We start from the raw sequence: 26,924 nt of genomic DNA, 5'->3' as shown, positions 1-26,924 counted from the left end.
TATTTTAAAAAAGACAAACTTTTTGACGTTTCCAGATGGTGACGGGAAGGAATTGATACTTAGAAAGAAATTTTTCATTTTACATATGCTTTTCTAAGCATCAGAAAACAATCTGGGTCGATGACAGAAAAAACAAAGAGTTAAGCAAATTTGTATTGAAAGAAGTCCCAAATTGCACTTAACTTGAAATAATTTCTGTTCATGCTAACCTTCCAAAATAGTAACCAATCAAAAAATTCCCAGGTTTTGAAATGCATTTTAGGAATGAAGAGAGTGCAAAATGTATTAAGTGTAGATTACGGGATACACAAGAGGACCAAGAAATTATGAGTTGGGAGGATAAACGTGGTAGAATTGCGGTCTGTGTAGGGGAGTGCCTGCCAGAAGCCGAGATTGACTGTGTCTAATACCGGCCTAAGTCATTCAGAGATGGCTGCAGTTGGAAGTTGCTCTTTTATTAGTTAGTCCTTAGGGTTGTCTAATGTGGTTCCTTTTCCCAAATTAAACTTAATTTTTAGATTCCTGGTTGTTTAAAGTAAGACGGATTTACTATTTAGAAGGATTCTTTAAAAAGAGTAATTATTTTTAAAGTAAATGAATCATATACAAACTTATCGCTAAGTATTTCTGGGGGGGAGGGTTATAAACATCTCTCTTACAGGTAAAGGGAACAGTACTAATACAGGGAAGGACAGCCTTTACTGTTCATGCAGTGCTTTTACCGTAGGCCACTTATTTGCATAATAGTAAGTTTAAAATATTACTTAAGGCAACTACTGACTTGAGATCTTTCAAGGTTGAGATTGGAGAGGTAGCCCTGATTATGTTATCTGGAGACGGAGGCTTCTTACTCTTACATTTCTACTCAAGACATTGTGAATAGAATATTTATTCAGCAAATATTTATAACTGTCCAGAGCAAGAACTGAGTATTCCTCTGTTTTCAGTTAGGTGTCAGGAACTCCTGAAGAATGAGATGCAGTGTCAGTTTCTCCCCTGACCCTGGAGGAGTGCAGTCTAGAGGGGAGGGCATACCAGTGAAAATTCAACAATGAGCTTTAAGACTCTGCTCAGTACTGGGATGTAGCTCTGGAAAAGATGGTCACAATCCAAGCCCTCTAGTGGTTTACAAGCCATTTTAATATAGATGTTATTTAGTATAGAGGCAGTGGAGTACCACAGTTAACAACACAGACTATTAAGAATGATAGAGGAGTTTAAAAAAAAAAAAACAGACTAGAGCCTGACCTCTGTGTTCCAGTCGTGTAGTGTCACTTTGGGCAGACTTGTGCGACTCACTTAACCTCTCTATGCTTCAGTTTTGCCATTTGTATTAATAAATAGGCATAGTAAGTATTACCTACTTTGTAGAGTTGTTGAGGACTGTAGAGGAATCAATGCATGTGAAGCACTTAGAGCACTTAGAACAGTGCCTGGTAAATAGCGATTATTATGTTTGCTGTTGTGAGTAGAGCGCAAGGGAAGCTTAAAAGAGCAGAGAGGGAAATACTGATGTTGAACATTACAGAGTTGATATGCTTAGCTTACGATTACCTTTTTTAAAGGTTCTGTTCCGTATGCATTTTAATTTAGGATAAAATGTTAGACATTTGAAGGCACAAATAGTTTATTTGCATATTTATAATCTGGTTGAAGACTTTGTTAGAGTAATTGCTTGTTTTTCTCAGTTGCTACAGTTGTTATAGATAATACCTTTACCCATAATATTCAGGAACACAGGTTCGTTGAACATACGGCCAGTTGAAGGACCACTTGCCATCTCTTGTGAAGGGAGAAAGAATGAGAAGGAAGTCTGGCCATGGTGCCCACATAGAGAGCAAGGTGGTTGGTAAGGGAATGAAAAAGCTTGTCACATCCTGGAGAGGATGGAGAAGGTAGAGGACCGGAGAGAATGGAGGTTGGGCTGCCCTCACTAGGCTCTTACCTTATGAGCATGAGTTTTTCCGTCTCTAACAACACTCTGTGGAGGCCAGCCTCCGGAGAGGTTGTAAATGAGTCCTGTCACTTCAGCCAAGCTAGATCTAAGTTGGCCCTAGGGATGGGAAGAAATTATTTTCTGGTCAAGCTCTGGAATCTTGATTGCCTTTCCTAAAGGCAGAACCTGGAGTATGACAGGAGAAGGTATGCTCTGTTGTATGGGTCATCTGCAGCTGTGGTGACGAGGACGGGACCTACGTGGGGTCTGGATCTTGATAGGGAGGCATTGCCACACCTTGATAAGAGTCTCAGTTCTTTTGATCTGATTTGTTTTAAGCCCCAGAATCTCTGTATAGAGGCCATAGAGTGGTGGAAAGGATTGGTCAAAAACCGACTTGACTGATAACTTTGGAGAAAAAAAATTCTTATAGGGTAAAATGGGTGTATTGTATGTATATAGCAAAAGGTCATAAAGGTAAGTAAATAAAATCCTTATTGGATACTATGAAAATTAAGTTTAGGAGAATAATGCAATAAGAACTATGATTTTTTTAAAGTTTAAAAGTCATACTTTCAATACTCTATCGTGAAATATACTTTGAATTTCAAAGTGAAAGCAAACCAGTGACTCCATTTCAATATAGGTTATCTCAGCAGATTTCAGAGTTGGGTAAATCCTTTTAATTTTTATAACTAATTCTGTTCCTTGAATAATGGGAGACAATGCAAAATTATGGACTTTAGAGAAAGTTATTTCAAATTTCTATTGTTAGTTTTCCAAACATGCAATTTTGATTTACATTTGTTGTAGATTTCTAAGATAGGTAAGATAGAACTTAAGATACAGTAAGATTTGATGAGCTAATGTTTGCAAAAATAATTTCATTGAAGGAGTTTGATTAAAATTTAAACTTTTAACAAAGTAATATGTTGAAAAATATTATTTTAAAAGAATGGTTACATAACACTTAATAGTTTATGGTAGTTTTCATATACAGATTATTCGTCACAGCAGTGCTGGGATGTGTAGGCTATGGCATTCTAATATTAATAAATAAGTCAACTGATGCTCAAAAGGGCTAAATTATTTTCTCAAGGAACAAAACTCCTAAGTTCAGACAGAAATTTAAACTAGGTCTTCTGATTCTAAATGTTGTGTTTTAAACATTGTCTTTTCTTAAGTTGCCTGATTTAAAATATTGATCAGCCCAAACATTTATAGGCAGTTTGTTCCAACTCATGGTTAAAATGCCTTTGAAAATTAATCTAGGATGCTGCGTGTGCTTTAATTTAACCTGGAGAGAGAGAGAGAGGATGAAGCTCGGGTAAAATATAGCTTATTTAGTCTTTCTTAGCTTTTATTTCAGCTGTAATTAAGCATGATGTTGAAGAGCTTTTGAAAAACTATATTATGGAATATGCTATACCACAGATTTTTTCATATTTGTTGAAGTTCTGGAATCCTTTTACATTACACCATTTTTTGTGTTTGAGGGCATTGTTGAAGTAGAGTGAAGAAATGATGCATCCAGAGACCCTAGGCCCTCCAACTGCTTCTGAAAACCGGTTCTAATAAGTTTAAAATCCTTGCCACCAGGGGAGGTGAGAAGTAAAAAATTTGGGCTGTGTCCAGTAGCAGCCAAGGAATCATTCAAAAACCTTAGGAAGGTGCCCTTGAACATGATGATATTTAGCACTGTTGTTAAGTAGGGATTTGGGAGAGTGAATCATGAGACTTGGTACCCTGTTTTGATTGTGGCCAACAAGACTGGACAAGAGAAATGTTTATATAGAGATAATATGATTGATAACCTCAAAAAGAGTGCTCTAAAAATGGTTTTAGTGGTACCCACATGGTGTAGAATCAGTTAATGATACCTTGGCTAACAATTCTCTATGTAGAAATAAAAAAAGAAAGGAAAAGGGGAAAAACCCTTTGTAACTATGCACAGACTTGTAGCTACATGACAAAAAAAAAAAAAAACCCAGAACATTTAAATGCATAGTTTTTGTTTGTTCCTGCCTGTAAAAGGTAGGTAAAGTTCAGAAGTCTGCCACATTTGTTTGACCCATTGTCTATTATTTCTCATCCTTTTTCCTCAGTCCCTGCTCTCATCAAAACAAAGAATTTGGCTGTGTGTGGTGGCTCATACCTGTAATGCCAACACTTTGGGAGGTCGAGGTGGGAGGATCACTTGAGCCCAGGAGTTCAAGACCAGCCTGAGCAACATAGCAGGACCCCTGTCTCTACAAAAAAATTTAAAATTAGCTGGGCATGGTGGCACACGCCTGTAGTCCCAGCTACTCAGGAGGCTGAGGCAGGAGGATCACTTGAGCTCAGGAGTTGAAGGTTGTGGTGAGCTATAATGATGCCACTGCACGCTAGCCCAGGCAACAGAGTGAGATGCTATCTCAAAAAAAAAAAAAATTTATATTTGTTTATTAAACTATCATTACCTTGCTCCTGCCTTTGCATTATATCTCTTATATTTTGGAGTAAAGGATTTTTCCCTCTTGATGGCAAAGAATTACCTGATAGTGTGAGATGTCTCTGGACTTGAATTAGGGTTTTGTTTTACTTTTAACTTGGATCTGAGAATAAACCTAATTTATTGTTTTGGGCAGAAGGCTGGATGGCACACCTATGGGATTTTAGCTGAAGAAATTATTCCCTATAACTTCTATAAGAGGATCTGAAACCTGCCCTGCTTTTAGCACAAATCTTTGAGCTGGTGGATCACCTAAGGTTCCATCCATTCCCTAACTCTCCTAACTTTTAAGTCAAGTCTTCTTAGCTCCTTATCTCCCTAGGCTTAGGAGCAAATTTGTTTTCTGGCCTAACTGATAATAATTGGTTAGTAATTGAGCTTTTATTGTGCAGTAATTCTGGAAGATAGCCCAGTATAGTTTTGTGTAGGGGAAAGAGCACTGGCCTTTGTAAACCTTTAGACCTGGGTTCATATTCTGGCCCCGCCATTTTATTCTCTTTATGTTCTTGAGCAAGCTACTTTTTTCTCACCTGTTTTCTATCTTTAAAATGTTGATGGATTTTTGGATTGTCTCTATTTTGTGGCTATTACAAATAAAGCAGCTATGAACATTCACATACAAATCTTTATCTGGATATGTACATTCTTTCTCTTGGGTATATACCTAGGATTGGAATGGCTATTTAACTTAAGAAATTGTCAAACTGTTTTGCAAAGTGGCTATGCCATTTTACCTTCCTACCAAAAGTATATGAGAACTCCAGGTCCTCCATATCCTTGCCAATACTTAGTGTGGACAGTCTTAATTTTAGCCATTCTATTAAGTGTGTAGTGGTATTTCTTTGTGATCTGAATTTGCATTTCGTTAATGGCTAATAATGTTCATCTTTTCATGTGCTCATTTACCATCTATATGTCTTCTTTGGTGAAGTGTCTGTTCACATCTTTTGCCCATTTTTTTCATTGGATTATTTTCCTGTTAACTTACGTGCCTTTTAAAGAGACGAAGTCTCACTGTTGGCCAGGCTGGAGTGCAGTTCCTGTTCACAGGCACAACCATGGGGCACTATAGCCTCGAACTCCTGGGCTCTTTCTGTATTCCAGACACAAGACCTTTCTCAGATGTGTGATTTGCGAGTATTATTTTCCAGTCTATGACTTGTTTTTTCATTGTCTTAACAGTGTATTTAGAAGAGCAGAAATTTTGAATTTTGATATTTAATTTATCATTTTTTCACAAGTGCTCTTTATCAGGCTAAGTTCCCTAAGTTTGCTGAGAGCTTTTCCGAAATTAGGAATGGGTGTTAGATTTTGTCAGATGCTTTTTTTTTTTGCATCTATTGAGAGGATTATATGTTTTTTTCCTTTAGTTTTTCAATATGATGAATTACATGTTTTTAGTACATACCATTAATTTTTTATGGGAAACTTCAGACATACACAAAAGCAGATGAACCATGATGTGCTCACTACTCAGCTTCAGCTTTCATTTTTCCCTTTCTAACATGAACTTTTGCGGAGAGGGAGGAGGCAGCCAAAGTATTTACCTGAAGTGGTTCTTAAATTTATATTCAAAGCCAGATTTGATACAGAACATTTTTATATTTAAATCATATCAAATTTGTTTTTGGTAGAAATAACACATTCATTCAAGACTTCATTTATTGGGGATTGGTGGCAATTTGCCCAAAGGCCTGGGTTAGTTCAGATTTTATATTTGGACTACCTGCGGAAAAAAGGATTACAAACCAAAGTAATTTGTGTTCAACAGACTGTAAAGAAAGTGTTTACTCACTGAAGGGAACAAACAGCACATCTGTAATGTTTGGGAGATCCACACTCTGCAAGTGTGTTAATACGGTATGTACTTCTCTGGCTATCAAATACTGTTTAGAAAGCATGATGTTGGTAACTAATATGATAGTAGATAAACATACCACTACCCTTTCCATTTAACATGAAACTTTAGCAAATTATTCATGCTGAAATTCAGTTGTAAGATTGAACATGCTAAAGGACAATTTCGCACTTAATAAAGATGTCTAAGGATTTAGTAAACAGTGTTTATATTAATATTTGAAGGAAGGACTTCTGATAAACATTATACTGTTGCAAAGTATAAATTGAAGCTTGACATATCTGTTGCTTGGGGCTATATTTATAAGGACTGAGTTGTATGGTCCTTCAATTTTATTATTTTTTTCTTCCTCTAAATAATGACTTTTATTGGGTTTCTGTTACATCACTAGACCAGAGGTTGAAAAGTTTCTGTAAAGGGCCAGACATTAATTATTTTAGCTTTTACAGACCACATGGTCTCTGTTGTAGCTACTGAGATCTGCCATTGTAAGGGGAAAGGAGCTATAGACAGTACATAAATGAATGAACATAGTTGTCTTTCAGTAAAACTTTATTTACAAAACAGAAGGTGGGACAGTTTGACCTGCTTGCCATAGTTGGCTGACCCCTTCTGTATACTGTAAAATTGAAGGTTTGTAACATTTTTATTCTTTACTCATAGCAGAGTGCCCAGCACACGTTAGGCCTTTGATACATATTCACTGAGATGAATCTTGATGTTTCTGGCCAAGCTAAATAAGGCTGTAACCTAATTTGGAGTCATATAATGAAATTATTTTTTAATTAAACTTACTATTTTGAAAACTTTCAGACCTACACAAAAGTTGCCATAGGTATTATAGTGAATTCCCAAAACTCTTCACCTGCATTCAGCCATTGTTAACATTTTGCCAGTTTCCTCTGTATTTCTCTGTGTAGTTACACACGCGCACACACACAGACACACAAAATGTATGCATTATTAATCTTTTTTGTTGCACCTTTTGAGAATAACTTGCGATTGTGACTTTTAACCTTATCTCCTAAAAACAAGGGCATTCTCTTGCATAATCATAGTGTAAAATTCAGAAAATTAACATCGGTATAATTGTATTATGTAATATGAAATCTCATCAGTAATATCCCTTACAGCAACTGTCTTTTGCTGACCCAGGCTCATGCATTGAATTTACTTGTCATGTCTGTTTAGTGTGGAATAGTTTCTCACCCTTTACTTTTCATGATATTGACATTTTTGAAGAGTATATTTGGTTTTATCCATTCCATCATGATTTGATTCAGGTTCTGCTTTCCCTCCCCCCACAGGACTGCTGCAGAAGTGATAGTGTAGTTTCCTCAGAGCTTCACGTCTGGAGGCACCTGGTGGCATTCTCTCCATTACTGCTAGTGTTGGGTGATGTCTGTCAGATTGCTCCACTATAAAGATTCTGTTTTTCCTTTTGTAATTAGTAAGGGAAATAATTTGACAATAGAGAACTATCCCATTCCCAAACAAATATTTACCCATTAGTGTCAGAATGCATTGATGATTCTTGCCTGAATCAGTTATTAGATTTGCTAGCTGACATTCTCCTTTACAGAAGAGCTTGTTCTTTTTCCTCATTGATTTGTTAATTTGTTGTTAAAATATCATTTTAAAGCCCTGAATCTAAAGGTAACTCTTATAGAAATGATTTAAATCTTCTATGGTTTGTCTCGTTATTTTTAATTTTCTAAAATGTAGAGACTGGGGAAACAAAAGAAAATTTGACAGATTTATCGTGACTGAAGCAGTATCAAGGGAAAAATTGAAAGGGAAGACAATCAGTTTTTTTCTGTTTTATATAGGATTATTAGAGGTTATGTAAGGAATATAAGGGTGTTTTGACCAAGTTTGGTGAAAGTTAGGTTGTACAAATTAATCACTTCTCTTTGGTGAAGTATTCTCAAAGCATTGATATGCTAATGCTTGTGAATATCTTAGAGGATAAAGTACGTTATAGAAACCCTTGACTCTTCAAGTATCCCTGTGGACTGCCTTTTCATTAACAAATAGTAATGAATGTGCCTCCTTCTTGAGAAGCATTAGACTCTCTTAAGTAATAAAAAGATTAGAATACTATCTTTAGGGAATTTATATGTGTTGGGGAGGGGTGAGGGTAGGTAGAAGAGTATGAAAAAAAGAAAAAAAATACCAAGCACTGCAATTCCTGGTGACATAAAAGCAGGAGCCACCAAGACTGCAGAGAATTCAAAGGAGGAAGAACTCTTAATTAGTAAGAATGGGAAATGCTCCCTGGATAGTATTTGTAGTAGGTAAATTTAAACTGAGATGAGGCTAGAGAGGACAGAAATGGGACAGATGAAACCACAGGAAAGTAGTGGGGTGTGTTGCAGAAAATTGACTCTACCATGGACTGTGTGCAGGACAGGAAACTAGGTTGGGGCCAGATCAGGGAGTCCCTTGAACTTTCTTATCAGCATGAGAAAGTTGTACCTTAATTCAGACTGCCTGGGAGGTTTTTCAGGAAGCAGAGTGGTGTGGGGTGGGAGAGGAGGCAGGGAGTATATGAACAGTAGTAGTGCTTTAGAAAGATTAAAATGGCGCTGATGTGTAGATTAGATTAGAATGAGGGGGAGACTGGGAGATAGATTGAGGCAGTTATAATAGTCTAGGAAAGTAGTCTTCAAACTTTATTACTGCACACCTACTAAAATAATTTTGAAAACTCTGTCATTTTAAAATTCACATCCTACATTTTCTGCATAAAATTTTATCATATTTACAAAGGATGTAATTTCTAACATTATAAATATAAATATTTTTAAAAATAAGGGTTATATCACTTCTAAAATGGAATCTAAATATCATAGCATTTTGATACTCATTACCATTCCTTTTTAACAATTCATGAATAAATTCCTTAAACTGGGAATTTTGCATTTTTTCCCTTTATCTCTTTCCATTTCTCACACAGAAGTTTACCCTAATATATTTTTATGCTTGAGAGTTTTGATCGCCTTGTCACATTTCTTTTTTTAAAAATTTTTTTCCCCAAAGTCTAGTCAAGTGAAGCAGTGAGCCTGTCACATTTCTTTACACCAAAAATATATGAAGTGAAATTTAAAATTTGAATTTCCCGTTGCTATAAAACTGTTAAAATTTTCTTCTTGAGTTTCCGTTGTTATTAATACTCAGTTGATCAACCAGAATATATTATAAATTATGATAAACACTTAGTAAACAGAATTTTATTGGAAAAGCATCTTTTAATGAAATGGGGCATTTAAAAAATAATTAACTTACATATTCATAATTATGTGTTCATGGATGAATAAAATTTATTGCTTAGAATGAGATCATGTTTAGCATCTTTCCTGCCTTTCGTTTTAAGAGCTATAAGCACTGAGAAATTTTGTTGACATAAATAAGTCAATGGGAATGGAAAGCGTTTTGTTGGCAGTGCCACTCATTTTCTTGAACTGCTTCCAACTTATGTGCCAAAAATTATTTTTAATGAGCTTTCAGTCTTTCAATTTTTTTGAAAGCAAGGGATTCTGGTTTATAAAAGTATTTATTACAGTCTTTAGAGAGTTGATCTCTTAACATTTTCTCAGTATTTCAAAGGGTTCTTTGGTTTAGCATGGAAGGTTTGCCTACATTGGGGCAGTGCATCCTTCTAGCTTTAGGTAGTTCAGCAATGTGCTTTTGTTAGATAGGAGACTGTGAAGGGAAAAGCCTTGGATCCAAAACCCCCAGGTACGTTTTTTTGGATAGAGACACCTGGAAGCTGAGGTCAAGAAAATCCCTTAAAGTTATCCAGTCTGATAAAGTTACAGTCATGAAGTTACAAATCTTTATGTATCTCATGGGGTTTGAATACCCCAGTTTGCCCTAGGCAAAATGTATCAGATCCTCTGACTTAGGGTGTTGGGAACTAAAAGGAGAGAATAGATACAAAATACTTTATAAAAGTAGAATTATAGTTCTGAGGAACTGATTAGATCTGGGGGCAAGAAAGGTAGCTTTAAAAAAAAAACTGAAGACCTCGTATTTGGTAACTCATATCTGGTGAGTGGGGAGAATGATGGTAATTGGAAAGTCATCAGGAAGAGCTGATTTTGTAAGATTAATTTGGACAGTATAGTTTTCAGAACAAATATGACATGGAGTATGACGTAGAGGTGGAGATTCTACAAAGTATGTGCAGACAGGGAGCTGGGGATCAGGGTAAGGGAACTTCATGGGTCATCTGCATTATACGTGGTATCTGGAAATGACTGAGTTTACCAAGGGAAGGCAGGGCGTGTATGTGTGTATGAGGGTAAAAGTATAGGGAAACCACCTGCATAAAAGGGTCAGAAAGAAGTAAGCAAGAATAATCCAGAAAGGGAGAAAAATATTCAGGATTGTTTATTTACAGAGAACCCAAGAAAAGAATTTTAAGAAGAGAGCGTTGGGGTGGTGGGTGTGGGCACTGTGAAGTGCTGTAGAGAAGTAAGACCAATAGGTCCGAGAAGGGCCTCTACTTTGGCAAATTGCTGATCTTTGAGAAGAGTGTACAAGGGTGAAAGAGAAATGACATGTGTCTTGAGGAGGAGATGAAGGCTGCCAAGGGATCTACACCTTTAAGAAATTTGATGAAAAAAGTCATTTTAGGTGATGTTTACAAGTCTTACAGTGGGTTTTTTTCCCTTTACTATTTATAACATTGTTTCTTGTAGTTGAGTCCTAGATGAGGTGGTTGGTATTTAAGGGCCATGTTGTTGGGAAAATACATCTTCAGACATGGCAGCAAGGTGCTTACATTCTGAGAAGTGTGTGGGGACTGAGACCAGCTGTCAGAACAGCACTTGTGCATTTTCTTCTCATGCCCTGAAACATTTATGTGTGGTCCTGGAGTGGAATGGTGGTCATATGTACTATTCAAACTACTCTCTCCCTTGCTTTTTTTTTTTTGGAGACAGAGTTTCATTCTCTTGCCTGGGCTAGAGCGTGTGGCGTCAGCCTAGCTCACAGCAACCTCAAGCTCCTGGGCTCAAGCGATCCTCCTGCTTCAGCCTCCCGGGTAGCTGGGACTACAGGCACACGCCACTGTGCCCGGCTAATTTTTTCTATTTTTAGTTGTTTGGCTAATTTCTTTCTATTTATAGTAGAGACGGGGGTCTCACTCTTGCTCAGGCTGGTCTCGAACTTCTGAGCTCAAGCAGTCCTCCCGCCTCGGCCTGCCAGAGTGCTAGGATTATAGGCATGAGCCACTGCGCCCAGCCTCTCCCTTGCGTTTGTTCTTGTGGTTGCTGTTACTTTTTTACTCCCTGACTTGGCAATCTAGAGTACATTAAATGCATGTGTGATAGTAAGGTAGGAATGGAAGGTGATTTTTTTTTTTTTTTCTTTTGGTTGATGCCCCAGCTAGAGTGCAGTGGTATCATCATAGCTCACTGCAACCTCAAACTCCTGGGCTCAAGTGATCCTCCTGGCCTGGCCTCCCGAGTAGCTGGGATTATGCTACCATACTTGGCATGCCCTGCTAAATTTTCTATTTTTTGTAGAGATGGGGTTTTGCTCGTGCTCAGGCTGGTCTCAAACTCCTGACCTCAAGGGATCCTTGTGCCTCGGCCTCCCAGAGTGCTAGGATTATGGGCATGAGCCACCTCTCCCTGTCATGGAAGTTGATTTTTTGAAGTTGGTTCTGGGGACATCTAATAGAACAGAGGTTTGGACCATCTTCTGAGAATTTTAAGATTTAAAAATAGTTATGCGAACATGAAATTAGCTTGAATTTACAGTATATTTGAGCATATTTAACAAGGAATAGAAGAGAGGTATACTTAAGGTATTGATGCGAATGGAATTAGAATTCTCTGTATTGAATTAGAATAGCCAGCCTTCTGTATCCACGGGTTCCGCATCCAGGCATTCAATCAACCACTGATCAAAAATATTTAAAAAACACACACAATACAACAATAAAGAATAATACAAAAAAAACAATACAGTATAACAACTATTTATATAGCATTTACTTTATATTAGGTATTATAAATAATCTAAGGAGGTTTAAAGTGTAGGGGAGGATATTCAGAGGTTACATACAAATACTAAGCTGTTTCATATCAGGACTTTGAGCATCCTCAGATTTTGGTGTCTGTTGGAGGTTCTTGGAACCAGTCCCCCACAGATACTGGGGGATGATTATATTGTACTCTTTAGAGAGTTAGGGCTTTTATGTACTCTTTTCTCTTGTTCTTTGACAACTAAGAGTGGTAGGATCATTAGAAGAGGAGTGTTAGGAAATGAGGCCTGGAGTTCTCTTAGAATGCTATGTTAAGACAAAGAGATCATCTGGCTTGGAAAAAACGTCATGGTCTTTGCTTCTATCTTAATTTTTTAACAGTGATTTTTTTTTTTTTTTTTTTGAGACAGAGTCTCACTCTGTTGCCCTGGCTAGAGTGCCGTGGCGTCAGCCTAGCTCACAGCAACCTCACACTCCTGGGCTCAAGCAATCCTTCTGCCTCAGCCTCCCGAGTAGCTGGGACTACAGGCATGCGCCACCATGCCCGGCTAATTTTTTCTATGTATTTTTAGTTGTCCAATTAATTTCTTTGTATTTTTAGTAGAGACGGGGTCTCGCTCTTGCTCAGGCTGGTTTCGAACTCCTGAGCTCAAACAATCCGCCCGCCTCAGCCTCCCAGAGTGCTAGGATTACAGACGTGAGCCACCGCGCCCGGCCTTTTAACAGTGATTTTAATTAATAATTTTAATCAAATTTTATTGTAGCACAGTTGAGCAAGTATATATGTTGTCTGTGATTGTTTATTGTTCAAAGGAGATAACTTGAATTTAGTCAAGTTGTTGCTTAGAAAAATCTCAAATGCCACTCCTAATTGCAGGGTAGTGATGTGATTTCTCTAGCCAGGTAAGATGATTTTCCAAAATGTATTAATGTTACTCTTGAAAAATTAGAACGCTAAGTTGATTTTGGTTGGTCACATTCCTCTACGCCTTCTGCCTCTCCTGTATGAACCCTATGCCCCACCTATACCAAATTACTAGTAATTTTCTTTTTCTTCTTTTTTTTTTTTCTGAGACAGTCTCACTCTGTTGCCCGGGCTGGAGTGCCGTGGCGTCAGCCTAGCTCACAGCAACCTCTCACTCCTGGGCTCAAGTGATCCTCCTGCCTCAGCCTCCCGAGTAGCTGGGACTACAGACACGCGCCACTTTGCCTGGCTAATTTTTTCTATTTTTAGTTGTTTGGCTAATTTCTTTCTATTTATAGTAGAGACAGGGTCTCGCTCTTGCTCAGGCTGGTCTCAAACTCCTAAGCTCAAGCAATCCTCCTGCCTCAGCCTCCCAGAGTGCTAGGATTACAGGCGTGAGCCATCACGCCCCGGCCAAATTACTAGTAATTTTCTAAACATGAGAAGGTTTTCCTTGACTCCCTATCTTTGGATTTTTTCTACTTAGAATGCCCACCTCGTACCTTATGTCCTGATTGGTAAATTCCAGTATATTTTCCCAGAATTGGTTTGACTTTGAAACCTTTTCTTATTTACCAGGGCAGACTGAGAAGTATAATATTAATAGTTAACAATATATAATAGTTAACAGCATATTTTGTATGTGTATCTTTTGTTAGTAGTATATGCACACACATATATACCCATATACGTACATATACTTTTTTGTCTACTTTTTGTATCTATAGCTCTTGTTCAGTGCCCAGCACTATATATTATAGTAAATGTGCTGTCCTACTTACTGGTTGAATGAAATTAATGAAAACAATTTAAAGCACGCAGAAACCACAGTAAGATTTTCTGTATCAGAAACAAACCAAAATGCAGAGTGGAAGGGAATATCTGTTTATTTGCCTGACACTATGTTTATGTTACTTTATAGGCATTGTCTTTGTATGTGCATCTTAAAAGTCTTGACAACAGTTACTTTATAGATGAAGAAGTAGACTCAAATCAATTAGTTACATGCCTAAGTTTACATTGACATTTCAGAAGTGACAGAAGACAGGGTTTGAACCCAGACCTCTCCTACCTTAAAAAGCCTCTGCCCTTTTCACACCACTTTTGCTATGACTATTTAGTGATTAAATTAGTCATCTTTAAAATTCCACAGTGGGCCCAACTTTTAAACTTTTACATTTTAAACATTGTTTTTCTTAAATTTAAAAAAGCTAAAAATTGAGATTGTTGTCTTTTGCTGCCCTGGATTCCTGTGTTAGGTGCAGGGAGTTGTGCGTAGCATAGAGGATACTTCTGGAACTAGGAGGATGATTTTGTCTCTTCTACTGTGTGATCTCGGGTCTTCTATACAGAGGGAAATACTCAGTTCTATATGTAACAGTGATAAATATAATTGTTTTATTGTTTCTTTCCCTTATCATCTTCTTTCCTCAGGTTCCCTTTAATTGTAACACCTTTGATTCTTCTCATAATTTGGAACTAGAATTTTATATTGCGTCTAATTTATGTCTACCAGCAGTTTTCAAATGGTCTTGGAGACAGGGATGGACTAAGCCTTAAGTATAGGAACTTAGGTTTTATCCTAGGTTTCTATTCCTATTAGGAATTCTATTTCATTCCATTAGGATTCTATTCTATTCTGTTACGGTTCACTAAAAGCCCCAATTTTCAATTAAAAGATCTGCCATACAGCTTCTTCATGGAAACTTTTACTTTGTAATTAAATTTTAGGTTTTAGGAAATGAATAGTGCTTTCTTAAATATTTTTTGGAAATCAGTCTCTTATGTTGTTGAGCTTACAAGAGATCTTCCTCTTAACTTTTTGGAGACAAGGTCTCGCTCTTTTGCAAGACTGGAGTGCAGTGTCCCAATTGTAGCTCACTGGAACCTTTAATTCCTGGGCCCAAGTAATCCTCCTGTCTCAGCCACCTGAGTATCTGGGACTACAGGCACACGCCACTATGCCCAGCTAATTAAAAAAATTTTTTTGTGGAGACAGAGCCTTGCCATGTTGCCCAGGCTGGTCTCAGACTCCTGGCCTCAAGTGATCTTCCTGCTTTAGCCTTCCAAAGTGCTGGAATCACAGGCTGAGCCACCACACTCAGCCTCCTTTTAACTTTTCATCCTGGCTTCCCTGAAGCAGTAACAGCTACCTAAGACAATAAATTTGTAGGAAAAGAGGGAGTATTTGGGAGGACAGATATAATTTGAAAAAGCATTTCAGTGATCATTGGTTTTAGATGCTTTTTGAAAAACTAGTCTGAACACTACGGTATGCTTTTAGGCATTTTAAAACTTCAAATAACATTAAAAGATGATGTATTTTTTTTTTTTACTTCATCAGTGAAGGCGGCTTGATTTTAAAAGCTGTGAAACAGTATAGGGCTATTGCTGCTATTATAGTGTCCAGGAATCCATAAACTTTAGTTATCCAGAAAGAACTGCAAAAGAAAGAACTGAGTCCTGTGGTACTGACCCTTTTATAATTATGAAGTGTCTCTCTTCATCTCTGGTGATACTCCTTGTCTTTAAGTCTATTTTGTCTGAAAATAATATAGGTACTTCAGCTTTCTTATGCTTACTATTTGATGTTCTATCTTTTAAAAATCCGTTTCAACCTACTGGTTGAAATTTTAACATTAAAAGTATGTTTCTGGTAGACAAACTATATTTCAGTGCTGCTTTCTCATTAGTCTGATATCTTTGAGTTTTAAATGAAATGTTTAGTCCATTTATATTTAATGTGATTTTTGTCCTATTTTGCTATTTGTTTTAGGTTTGTCTCATTGTTTTTTCTCTGCCGCTACTTTCCTGACTTTATTTTAGGTTAACTGAATAATTTTTAGTGTTCCGTTTTAGTTCCTCTATTATCTTTCTGGCTGTACCTTAGAAGGCTGTACTTTTCTGGCGATACTGGCGATAATGTTTTAGAGATTAATCCTAGGATTGTAATTTGTGTCTTTAATCTATTTAAGTTAAATCTATTTACAATCTATTTAAATCTAGTTACAATCTATTTAAAGTTAATGTACTACTTCAGATAAACTATAGGAATCTTGTACCACAATCTATTTAAAGTTAATGTACTACTTCAAATAAACTGTAGGAATCTTGTAGCAGTATAGCTGCATTTGCTCCCTCTATGGTATTTTATCTGAGGGTATTATTGACTGTGCTATCACTTAAGGTATATATTAATATGCTGTAGGATGTTTTTCAGTAGCAGTGATAGATTTTTTTAATTGATTATTTCTAGGTTTCTCCTTTAACATACGGTAGGTGTATGCAGGATGGCTGGGTAAGACTTAAGTATACAGTCTGTGGCCATGGTAATCACACCTTTGTGGTCTCCATAAACATGAAATTCATAGTCTTATTAGTCCAATCAAGAATTGGTGAGAAATTTTTTAAGTAGCTTGACCTGGGAGAGGATGATTCAGGCCAGAATGATTCCACAGATACTGGCAGGAGGCAGCAGTATTGGGGAATAGAAGTGAACCTTTGTCACCAGTGTCTGTGCCAGAGTGGAACACTCCCACCCCCTTTGTGGAGAAGTGATTGTCAACCATGACTGATAGATTGAAGCAAAATATGATTTTGTTACTTTCTAGAAGAATGTTTCTCAAATATGGTTGGTTAACAGTCTGCATTTGAATTAGTGGGGTTATTTATTAAAAATAAATGTTCTTGGGCCTTACTCCAAACTAACATAATCAGTATCTGAGTATGAGATATAGGAATCTGCATTTTAGGTAAGTGCTTCAGTCTCGTATTAAATATAATGATGTTTGACAATCACAGCTGTGGGAATCTTTCCCACTGTATGAAATATGAGTTTTTCTCTGGCTGCTTGAAAGATTTTTTCACTGCTTTTAAGCAATTTGATTATATTGTGCCTTGGTGTATTTTTCTTCATGTTTCTTACTCATGAAATTCATTGAACCCTTTGAATCTGTCTATGGATTGATAGTTTTTTTTTTTTTAAATCAAATTTGGAAAATTTTTGTTCATTATTTCAAATATTTTTTATGTTCCCTACTTCCTTCTTTGGGGACTCCAGTTGCATGTGTGTTAGGATGCTTGAAGTTGTCCTGCAGTTAATTGATACTCTGTTCTCTCCCTTCTCCATATTTTTTCTGTTTCATTTAGGATACTTTTCTCATGCTCTTGTCTTCAAAATAACTAATCTTTTCCTCTGTAGTGTTTTTAGTCTGCTCTTGATCCCACCTGGTGTATTTTTCATCTCTCTTTCTCTCTCTCTCTCTTTCTTTTAATCTCTAGATCAATTTGGGTCTTTTAAAATATCTTTCATGTCTCTTAACATGCTCAGGCTTTCTTCTACCTTCTTGAACATTTGGAATATAGTTATAATGACTGTTTCAGTGTCCTTATCTGCTAATTCTGTCATCTTTGGCCATTCTGGGTCTGTTTTTGTTGTTGAATTTTTTGTCCCATGATTTATATTTTCCTGATTTTTTCATGCCTAGTGATTTTTTTATTGGATGCTAGACATTGTGGGTCTTTACCACTTTTGAGGGCCAGGTGTTTTTATTTTCATTTATATACTCTTGAGTTTTGTTCTGGGACACAGATACAGTTACTTGGAAAGAATCTGTTCCTTTTGAGGCTTGTGTTAAGCGTTGTTAGGCAAAACCAGAGCAGCTGTTAGTCTAGGGCTAATTACTTGCCACTTCTAAGGCAATGCCTTTGGGTACTCTGCCTGTTGCCCCATGTATTATAGAGTTTTTAAAAAAATTTGATTGGTGGAGACATGAACTATTCCTGGTCCTTTGTGATAATCAGGGATTGGTTCACCTGATCTTTTAAGGTAGCTCCTTTCCCAGACTCAGGTAATTTCCTCACACATGTTTACTGTCCCAGTACTCACCTAAAGACTCATCTGCAGCTTTCTGAAGCTCTTTCTCTGTGATACTCCATCCTCTCTGGTACTCCACCCTGCAAATTCTAGCTGCCTTGGCCTCGCTGAATCCTCAGCTGTTGTCTTGTTTCCTCAACTCAAGTAGTCTGCTGGGATTTTGGCAGGGGATCCCTGTAGTGCTGTGGCCTGGAAACTCTTTCTAGGAAGTCAGCGGGGGGACCGTGCAGCTTATTTCATTTGTTTCTTCTCTCAGAGTGCATTGTCCTTCCTGTGCTGCCTTTTGTCCAGTGTCTGAAACGATTACTTCGTATATTTTTCAAATTGTGCTCTTAAACCTTAGAAACAAAACAAAATATAAAAATAATCTTATTTTGTATGCCCTGGTCAGTAATCTAATCCAATCTGTTATCTCACAGTCATAGTTCTGGAAAGTGTATTTTGCACTCATTGTTTTTGCTTATATTTTCCTTTACCTCTTCAGTCACTGTTGTTTGGCTTCTCTGCTTTCATAGCATGGAAATTGCCCTTGTTAAGTTGAGCTAATTAACACACAACATGGCACGAAAGTACCAAGTTCAGTGGGCACTTTTCAGTTCTTCCTTGACTTCTTTGTCAGTAAATGCTATTTCATTACACCTTCAAACTCTCTTTGTTTAGTTCCTTTGAATCATTACCTCCTGGTTAGTTTTTAGCCTCTCTTTCTTGGTCTTCTTTTCTTCCTCCTGCAGCTTGAGTGGATTTCTGGCCTAACAGCTTGTCCATACCTTCATTACAATGATCATTTTAAAATAGATTGTTTTCTCAGTAGAATATTAGCTTTTTGAAGGCAGAAACATTAGGTATTTTTATTGCTGTTTCCCTAGCATCTAGCCTAGTACTTGGCACAAATGTATTAAATAAATGTTTGTTTAATGAATATAAATACTACTAATGGTTTTTACCTTTCCTCTATTAAATGAAGTCAGATATCAGTTTCATTAGCTTTATTATTTATTTATTTATTTAAATTTTTTTTCTTGAGACAGAGTCTTGCAACAGCCTGGGCTAGAGTGCTGTGGCGTCAGCCTAGCTCGCAGCAACCTCAAACTCCTGGGCTCAAGTGATCTTCCTGCCTCAGCCTCCCGAGTAGCTGGGACTACAGGCATGCACCACCATGCCCGGCTAATTTTTTTTTTATATATATTTTTTGGTTGTCTGACTAATATCTTTCTATTTTTAGTAGAGACGGAGTCTCCCTCTTGCTCAGGGTGGTCTCTAACTCCTGACCTCTGGCGATCCTCCAGCCTCGGCCATTAGCTTTATCTTGTACATTGCAGGAATTAACTGTATCAGTGTTGGACTTTTTGTATGTTTATTCACAAGTTGTTAGCATCCTGATTGAACATGTAAAGTTCCCAAGACTCTGATCACTGTTTCCCCCATATTGAGTTTCTATGACCTCTGACCTTTGCTCTTTTAGAGTCAATTATAACATTTCTATAGAAAAAGGAGAGGAAGCATCCTTCCGTCATTCATGGCTTCTGGATTGATTCTAAGATTCTCTTATGATTCTTGATACCATTCCAAAAACATACTTATGCTGCTGCAGACAGGCAAGGGATATATTTTAGTTTCAAAGTGTTATAAGGAGTATTTCTGATGTCTCTGATAGTTGGTGTGGATGACTACAGCTCAGAGTCTGATGTGATTATTATACCTTCAGCCCTGGACTTTGTCTCACAAGATGAAATGTTGACGCCACTGGGGAGATTGGACAAGTATGCTGCAAGTGAGAACGTTTTTAACAGGTATGTGTATGTTTTTTTCGTTAAAGTGGAAGTGAAAGGGTGGTTTTATTAATTTCAGTAGGGAAAATAAAATTAACCAGTTTAGAATACGTATTAACATACATAATCTGAGTCGTCAAGTTTTATTAATAATCAAAGCATGATCTGTTTTTTTAATTGTTTACTCCTTAATCCTAGTAAACATCTGGGATTCTTTCTTTGCTTTTTGACAAAATAATACCATTGCTTTTTTGCCATTAGGCATAATTTTGGTATTCGTGTAAATTGCTTGTTGGGGAGTATGTTCCTTGGACAGATGGAATTGTGTTCTTCCCGTGTGCCAGCTGATGCTTAAGGGCATTGAGACACAGTGGTGACCCAGAGCTAGCACTCTTTGTACTGCAGTGTCTCTCCAGCTGTTGTCCCCAGACCACCTATGTCAGACTTTTCCGGGAAATCAAAAAAAATCTTTGTTTAGATTTTTTGAGTATAGATATATAAAACTCATGCCAATAAAAATATGTAAATGTATAATATGTATATGTATAAAAAATATGCATAATGAGGAATATGTTTTTCCATTATGATATTGATAATTGAAGGATAACCGAATTTTCACTGATGTTAGAAATTTGCCAAATCAGTTAAATAAAGATAAGAAAAAATATGTTGGTAAATATTTAATCTAGTTAAAATCAATACTGGCATTTGCCACTTAAGAAATTACAGGCTTAATACATGTTTTATTAATGTAATAAGGGAAAAGTTTTATTAAAAACTATGTGGATTTGGTCTTTTAAAATTCTAGGTATTAACTATTGATTTCATTGAACAATATGTAATTTTATTTTTCTCTATAGACAAATGGTGGCCCGGAGTTTGCTGGATACGTTGAGGGAAGTCTGCGATGATGAAAGGGATTGTATTGCTGTTTTGGAAAGAATTAGCAGATTGGCTGAAGATTCAGGTATATGTTAATGCAGAGAAAGTGAATTTACCCTATTTCTAGGAAGGTTTTTAAATATGTGTTTCTAAAAACTAATGAAAAAGTTAATGTGATATGAGATTTCTTTAAAAGATTTCCTAACTGACAATCAACTCATCAGTAACAACAAAATAAAATCTGTTACTAAGACCTGAACATTTTATAGTAGGTTCATTTGGTTTAATTTTGAAAATTTTTCACCAAAACAAATTTGAGAACATTGTTTTATATCATGTATATTAATATTTTAGGATTAATAATTTAAAAAATAATTTAGAATAAATTAGAAGGTATGGGGAGGGAGCTATGAATGTAATATGCTTTCTTTCTCGGTGCTTTCTCACTTGCAATAAAAGTCAGTCATCCATTTGTAAAACTAAACCTGGTTTATTTCCAAAGTGAAGATAAGAGGGTCTGCTTAAGAGAGAGATAAATTTATGTGAGGCCTAGAAAATGCTGATATTAAAATTTTCATAAATACATCTTTTCTCGTGCTAAACTATGTATAACAAAACTTGCCATTTTAAGCTAATATTAAGTTTTAAGCATATTTTTATACTTGATTTTAGAAAAAAAATCCAAAAATAAATTAAAAAAAACTTTTTTCTTAAATCCATTATGTCTTTATTAAAATATGTTTTCAATCTCTGATAAACTTTTTAGCATGTCAGGAAGTCTCATCTTCTGATTTTTAGATGAGCTTCCTCTTTTGGTAAACAATTTTATGGGAATAAGTTAACTATTTACATAAGCCTTAAATATTTTAAATTTTCTTGCAGGATGAACAGAACATCTGTAAGCTTAACTAATGATCTGTCTTGGCTTATGTATATATGCTTGTTCTAGAATGGTTTTAGGAGGGTCTCATGAAATGTAATTTTTACTTATTTTTTTTATTTGATATAAGTTAAATAATCATTCACTTAAATTTGTGGCACTGTAACAGCCTATTGTGGTTGTACCTTTCTTAGTAGAGACAGATACTCTTTAAGGAAAATTTGTATTTTTTTTAACCTGTTTACCAACTCTAGTGTTGTTTCTTATAAATATATATGTGTATGTACATACATGTTTTAAATATGTTCTCAAGTTTGTAAGTTCGTGATAAATATCTTTATTGATATTTATACTTTCCATTCATTCAATATACATAAAACAGTACATAGTCTATGCCAAGTTCTAGATTTAATGCTAGAGCACTTATTAAGATAAGTAAGAATTTCTGTCATCGAATTAACAGTTTAGTGACTGCAACCCACATATAAACAATAAATTATAATGGGGACAAATTGGGCTGGCTTCAGAAAGTTAGTGACATTTGAGTTGGATTTGGTAGAATGGTGAGGTGCAGAGAGGGGGAAGGGCGAACTCAGGAGAGGAAAAGACAGCTTTGGAGGCCTGAGGAGTTCAAGGGGGTGGCCTGTTTGGTCAAGAACAAGGCCAACCTGACAACTACACTAACCAGTTGAGTCTCCAGCTTAGAAAAACGAGGCTGTTAAATAAGGTAGGTGAGGGCTAGATTATAAAGGTTTATACTATGCCATGCTAAACAGTTTACCTTTCTTGTGATTTAGAGCAATAACGCAGCAGTATGAACTGACTTGATGAAAAAGATAGGTGACAGGAAGACTAATTGGGAGACTCTACTAATTGTTAATAAGGATGAGTTGTTTGAGAGAAATTAAACTGCTACGAGGGATTCCAGAGCTTAACCTCTGGATAGAGTGAGGGGAAGAGAGGAATTGACTCTGACGTTTCTAACTTGGTAGGTAGGCTGGGCTGGTTGCGATGTCCAGGCGAGATAAAGCCTGGTGAATAGTGGATAACTCTGAAGTGAGTGAATAGATCCATCCTCCTAAACAAAGCAGCAGTTTAGAATCTTTAAATCTTTCTTATACCTTATCTTCATCAGCTTCTATCTTGATATTTTTATTCCCCTAAATTTATCATCTACTTTTATTTTATATAGTAAATACTTGTTTAGATTTAATACTAAATTTGCCAGGTTTTTTTCCTCATCAGTACATCTTTTATCCTCCTCTTTCTTGGTTCAGTTTCCTCTGAGAGGACATCTGTTGACAAGGGTACAGCAATGTCATATCCTTTTTCCTTTGTCTGAAATGTTTTTATTTCACCATTACTCTTAATTGATCATGCAGCAAAGTGTAGAAATCTAGTTGATAGTTTCAATATTATTCCATTTCTTCTTGCTATTATTGTTCCTTTTTTTTTTTTTAAGCCAGTCAAATTTAGCAGTGGGGGGTTGAATACCAAGTTTAGTGACACTTATGTTAATAAGTTCTGATAACCCACTACCATTGGACCAGCCTTCCTTTTTATTTTTTAAAGATAGGGTCTTGCTCTGTTGCCTGGGCCGGAGAGCAGTGATATCATCATAGCTCACTACAACTCTTGAGCTCAAGTAGTCCTTGTGCCTCAGCCTCCCAAGGAGCTGGGACTACAGGTGTGCACCATCACGCCTGGCTGTGTTGCTCAGGCTGGTCTCAGACTCCCAGGCTTAAGCTATCCTCCCATCTTGGCCTTCCAAAGTGCTATGATAGCATTACAGGTGTGAGCCACTGTTCCCAGCTGTTGTTACTATTGAGAAGTCTGCTAGTCTAATTTTGTCTTTGTAGGTAATCTGGTTTCTCTTCCTGATTGCTTTTTAAATTTCCTTTCCTTGATGTTGTGGGGTTTCACTGTGATGTATTTAGGTACAATTTTTTTTTTTGTTTATTCTACTTAGGATTTGCCCTGCTTCTTGAATTTAAGGATTCTTATCTTTCCATTAGATATGAGAAATTTCATCCTTTAATATTTTGAGTATTGCTTCTCCTTTATCTTAAAATCCTTTTTTTAAAAAGGATTTTGTTTGAATAGACATATTTGTTTTGTTTGAGTAGACATATTTTACGTGGTTGAGAATATAGAACTCTTATTAGATAAAAGTATATTGTATTTTCTATGGCTTTTAACTGTTCTTATTTTTGAGTTTTTTATCTCCTGGCTGCATTTTGCTAATTTCCATCAGCAAAGTATTTGCTACTGAAGTCTAACCTTTCATCTGACTGTTCAATTTTTCATTGCCATTAACTCCATTTTTCATTTTCAGGAGTCTCAGGTGCTTTGTTTTCAGATCTTGTTTTTCTTTCCCTATTCTTTTCCCATATTCTTTTTCAGTTGCTTTTCATTTTTTTATATCTTTAAAATAGAATGTTTAAAATGATTGAAACCTCTAAAAGATTATTAATAATAGCTAATCCTTCCATTGGATCTTAATCCTTTTGCTACTGAAGGATCATTTTCTTGTCTTTTTTTATAGATTTGGATTGTGAGTTCATCTTTAGTGGGTCTTCATGGGAATTTGGTGTTTGATTCATCCTTCATTGTGGGACATTCCCACAATGTTTTTGTCTACCAGGCTCAGGATTGTTAGCAACTAGGACTAATTTTATGTTGATTTCATGTGTGTATATGAGATGTGTACATGTGTGTTTTTATTGCATGTAGAGGGAGAGATAGTTCTCAAACTATGCCTGGATGTGTAAAATGGAACTCAAACCAGTTACAAATTCATGCCCAAACTTAGAAATAACATATTTGAAGCAGTTTTTAAAGAACTCTTTTCATATTGAGTATAATGCATTGCAAAAAACACATGAACTATAAATGTACAGCTCCGTGAAATTTCACAAAGTGAAGGCTCGAGTAATTAGTATTCAGATCAAGAAATAGAACTAGCATCCCAGAAACCATCACAGTGCACCTCCTAATTCCTGTCCTATCCCTAAGCCCATTTTGACCACTAAAAGTGCAGATTAGTTTGCCTGTCTGAACTTTATGCGGAATCATACTGAATGTACTCTTATGCTGGCTTCTTTGTATTTCTGAAATTCGTCCATGTTGTTGAATGTAACTGTGTTGATTGATTGATTTTACCCATAGTCTGTTATATGAATCTATTGCAACTTATTTATCTATTGTTCTGTTAGTGGATACTTGGACTGCTTCTAGCTTTAGGCTGTTAATGCTGATCTGAGCCAAGGAGTCACGTAGAGCACAGGTGCACATACTTCTGTGGGTATATACTTAGAAGTGGAGCCACTAGGTCATAGGGTATACATAGATTTATCTTTAATAGATATGCCATAGAGTTTTTCAAAGTGGGTAGCAATTTGTGGTCCCTTCAGCAGTGTATCAGAGTTCCTGTTGTTTCAAATATTCACCAGCACTTGCTTATTTTAAATTTTGCCAAAGGGGAGTGGATGGGTGTGTAGTGGTATCTCTCTCTGGTTTTAATTTACATTTCCTCAGTTACCAATGAAGTTGAGTACCTGGTTATATTAGCTGTTTGGGTATCTTTTTTGAAATGTCTGTTCAAGTCTCTTCTCCTTTTTGAAAATTGGCAGTCTTTTTTTTTTTTTTTTTTTTTTACAGATTTGCAGGAATTCTTTATTCTGGGATATGAGCCTGATGTTGTTTATGGGTATGAAAGGTATCTTTTCCACTCTGTGGCTTGTCACTTTGATAATGGTGCTTCTTTAAAGAAGAGATACTCTTTTCTTTTATGGGTAGTGCTATTGGTGTCGTCTGAGGAATTTTTCCCTACCTTGAAGTCATAAATATTTTTTCCTATATTCTCTTATTTTAGAAGCTTTATTGTTTTTGCCTTTGAGATTTAGATCTATATTCCACCTGGAATGTATTCATGTATATGATATGAAGTAGGGGACAAGTTTCTTTTTCTTTTTCTTTTCTTTTATTTTTTTGGAGACAGGGTCTCACTTCTGTCACCCAGGCTGAAGTGCAGTGGCATCATCATAGCTCACTGCAGCCTCCAACTCCTGAGCTCATGCAGTTCTCCTGCCTCAGCCTCCCGAGTAGCTGGAACTACAGGTGCATGCCACCATGCCCGGCTAATTTTTCTATTTTTTTGTATTTTTTCTCGCTGTTTACCAGGCTGGTCTTGAACTGCTGGCCTCAAGTGATGCTCCTACCTCAGCCTCCCAAAGTGCTAGGATTACAGGCATGAGCCACTGCACCCAGCCTCTTTTTTTTTTTTTTTTGATGTGAGTAGCCAGTTGACACAGCACCATTTATTGAAAAGACCATCTTTCTCTGTTCACCTTTTCATTAATCAGTTATCTACATGTGCATGGGTCTGTTTCTGGAGTCCATTTTTGTTCCATTGGACTATTTGCCTAAACAGGATTTTGAAGAAAGAAAAGTTGCTGATTACATTCTTAACTGTAACTGTCCTTTTGCTTCAAAAACATCTGTGATTACATTAGTGTTAAATTAGCAAATTCAGGAGGAAAAGTAGAGGCCTGTATGTCTACTTTTTAAGAAATTAGGTTTTCTTTAAAACAGAGGCACTCTATTTTGTTCAAATCTAACTTCCCATGGCACAGCAATATCATAGAAATTCCAAATATTGGTTTGTTGATAAGATTCTGAGCTTTGTAAAATGGTAGTATGTTTTCTACTCATATCTGTATTAATTTCTCTTTGTTGAAATCTGAAATTCCAATGGACACATTCATGCAATCATTAATAGGTAGAAAAGTTATAGTAATGTGTGATGTAATAACTTGTTACAGATAATTCATCGTGTCTGTGTTTCAGTCACTTGGGTGTCCTCTATGAATTGCCTGTTTGTACCCTTTTTCTTATATTCACGTTCCTTGTATATTTTACTTCCTAATACTTTGTTAAGCATACATCTTCTCTTAGACTCTTTTGCCTTTAAAACTGAGGATGATGTCTTGTCTATAATGAAGTTTTTATAAAATGAAATTAGCTTGTCTTTTAGTTGTTTTTTTGGATTTTGTTTTTCCACTTGAAGATTGAACATTGCTTTTAATGTTATCTTTCAGTGCTTTTGATCTTTTTTTTTTTAAAAAATAAAAGTTTAGAACTTTATTTCACCTGGAATTTATGTATGGTGTACAGTAGGAATCTTTTTTCCCACATAACTAGCTGATTTTCCTACCTTACTTATTAGACAGTTCATCCTTTTGAAACCCAGAGATTTGAAATGCCATATT

General features: G+C 36.3%; 1 protein-coding gene across 1 annotated transcript in view; it reads left to right on the top strand.

Annotated features, from left to right (window-relative positions):
• PPP4R1 (protein phosphatase 4, regulatory subunit 1) overlaps nt 1-26,924 on the top strand; it is a 65,049-nt gene that overhangs the window by 1,650 nt on the left and 36,475 nt on the right. The window contains exons 2-3 of the mRNA XM_012648374.1: nt 19,778-19,913; nt 20,753-20,859. Coding sequence (XP_012503828.1) covers nt 19,778-19,913; nt 20,753-20,859 — 243 coding nt within the window. The remainder of the gene's footprint in view (nt 1-19,777; nt 19,914-20,752; nt 20,860-26,924) is intronic.

This window comes from Propithecus coquereli, unplaced genomic scaffold (assembly GCF_000956105.1).
Source record: "Propithecus coquereli isolate 6110/MARCELLA unplaced genomic scaffold, Pcoq_1.0 Scaffold283, whole genome shotgun sequence".
In the NCBI taxonomy this organism is placed as follows: domain Eukaryota; kingdom Metazoa; phylum Chordata; class Mammalia; order Primates; family Indriidae; genus Propithecus; species Propithecus coquereli.
This window is presented reverse-complemented; position numbering and strand designations above follow the sequence as displayed.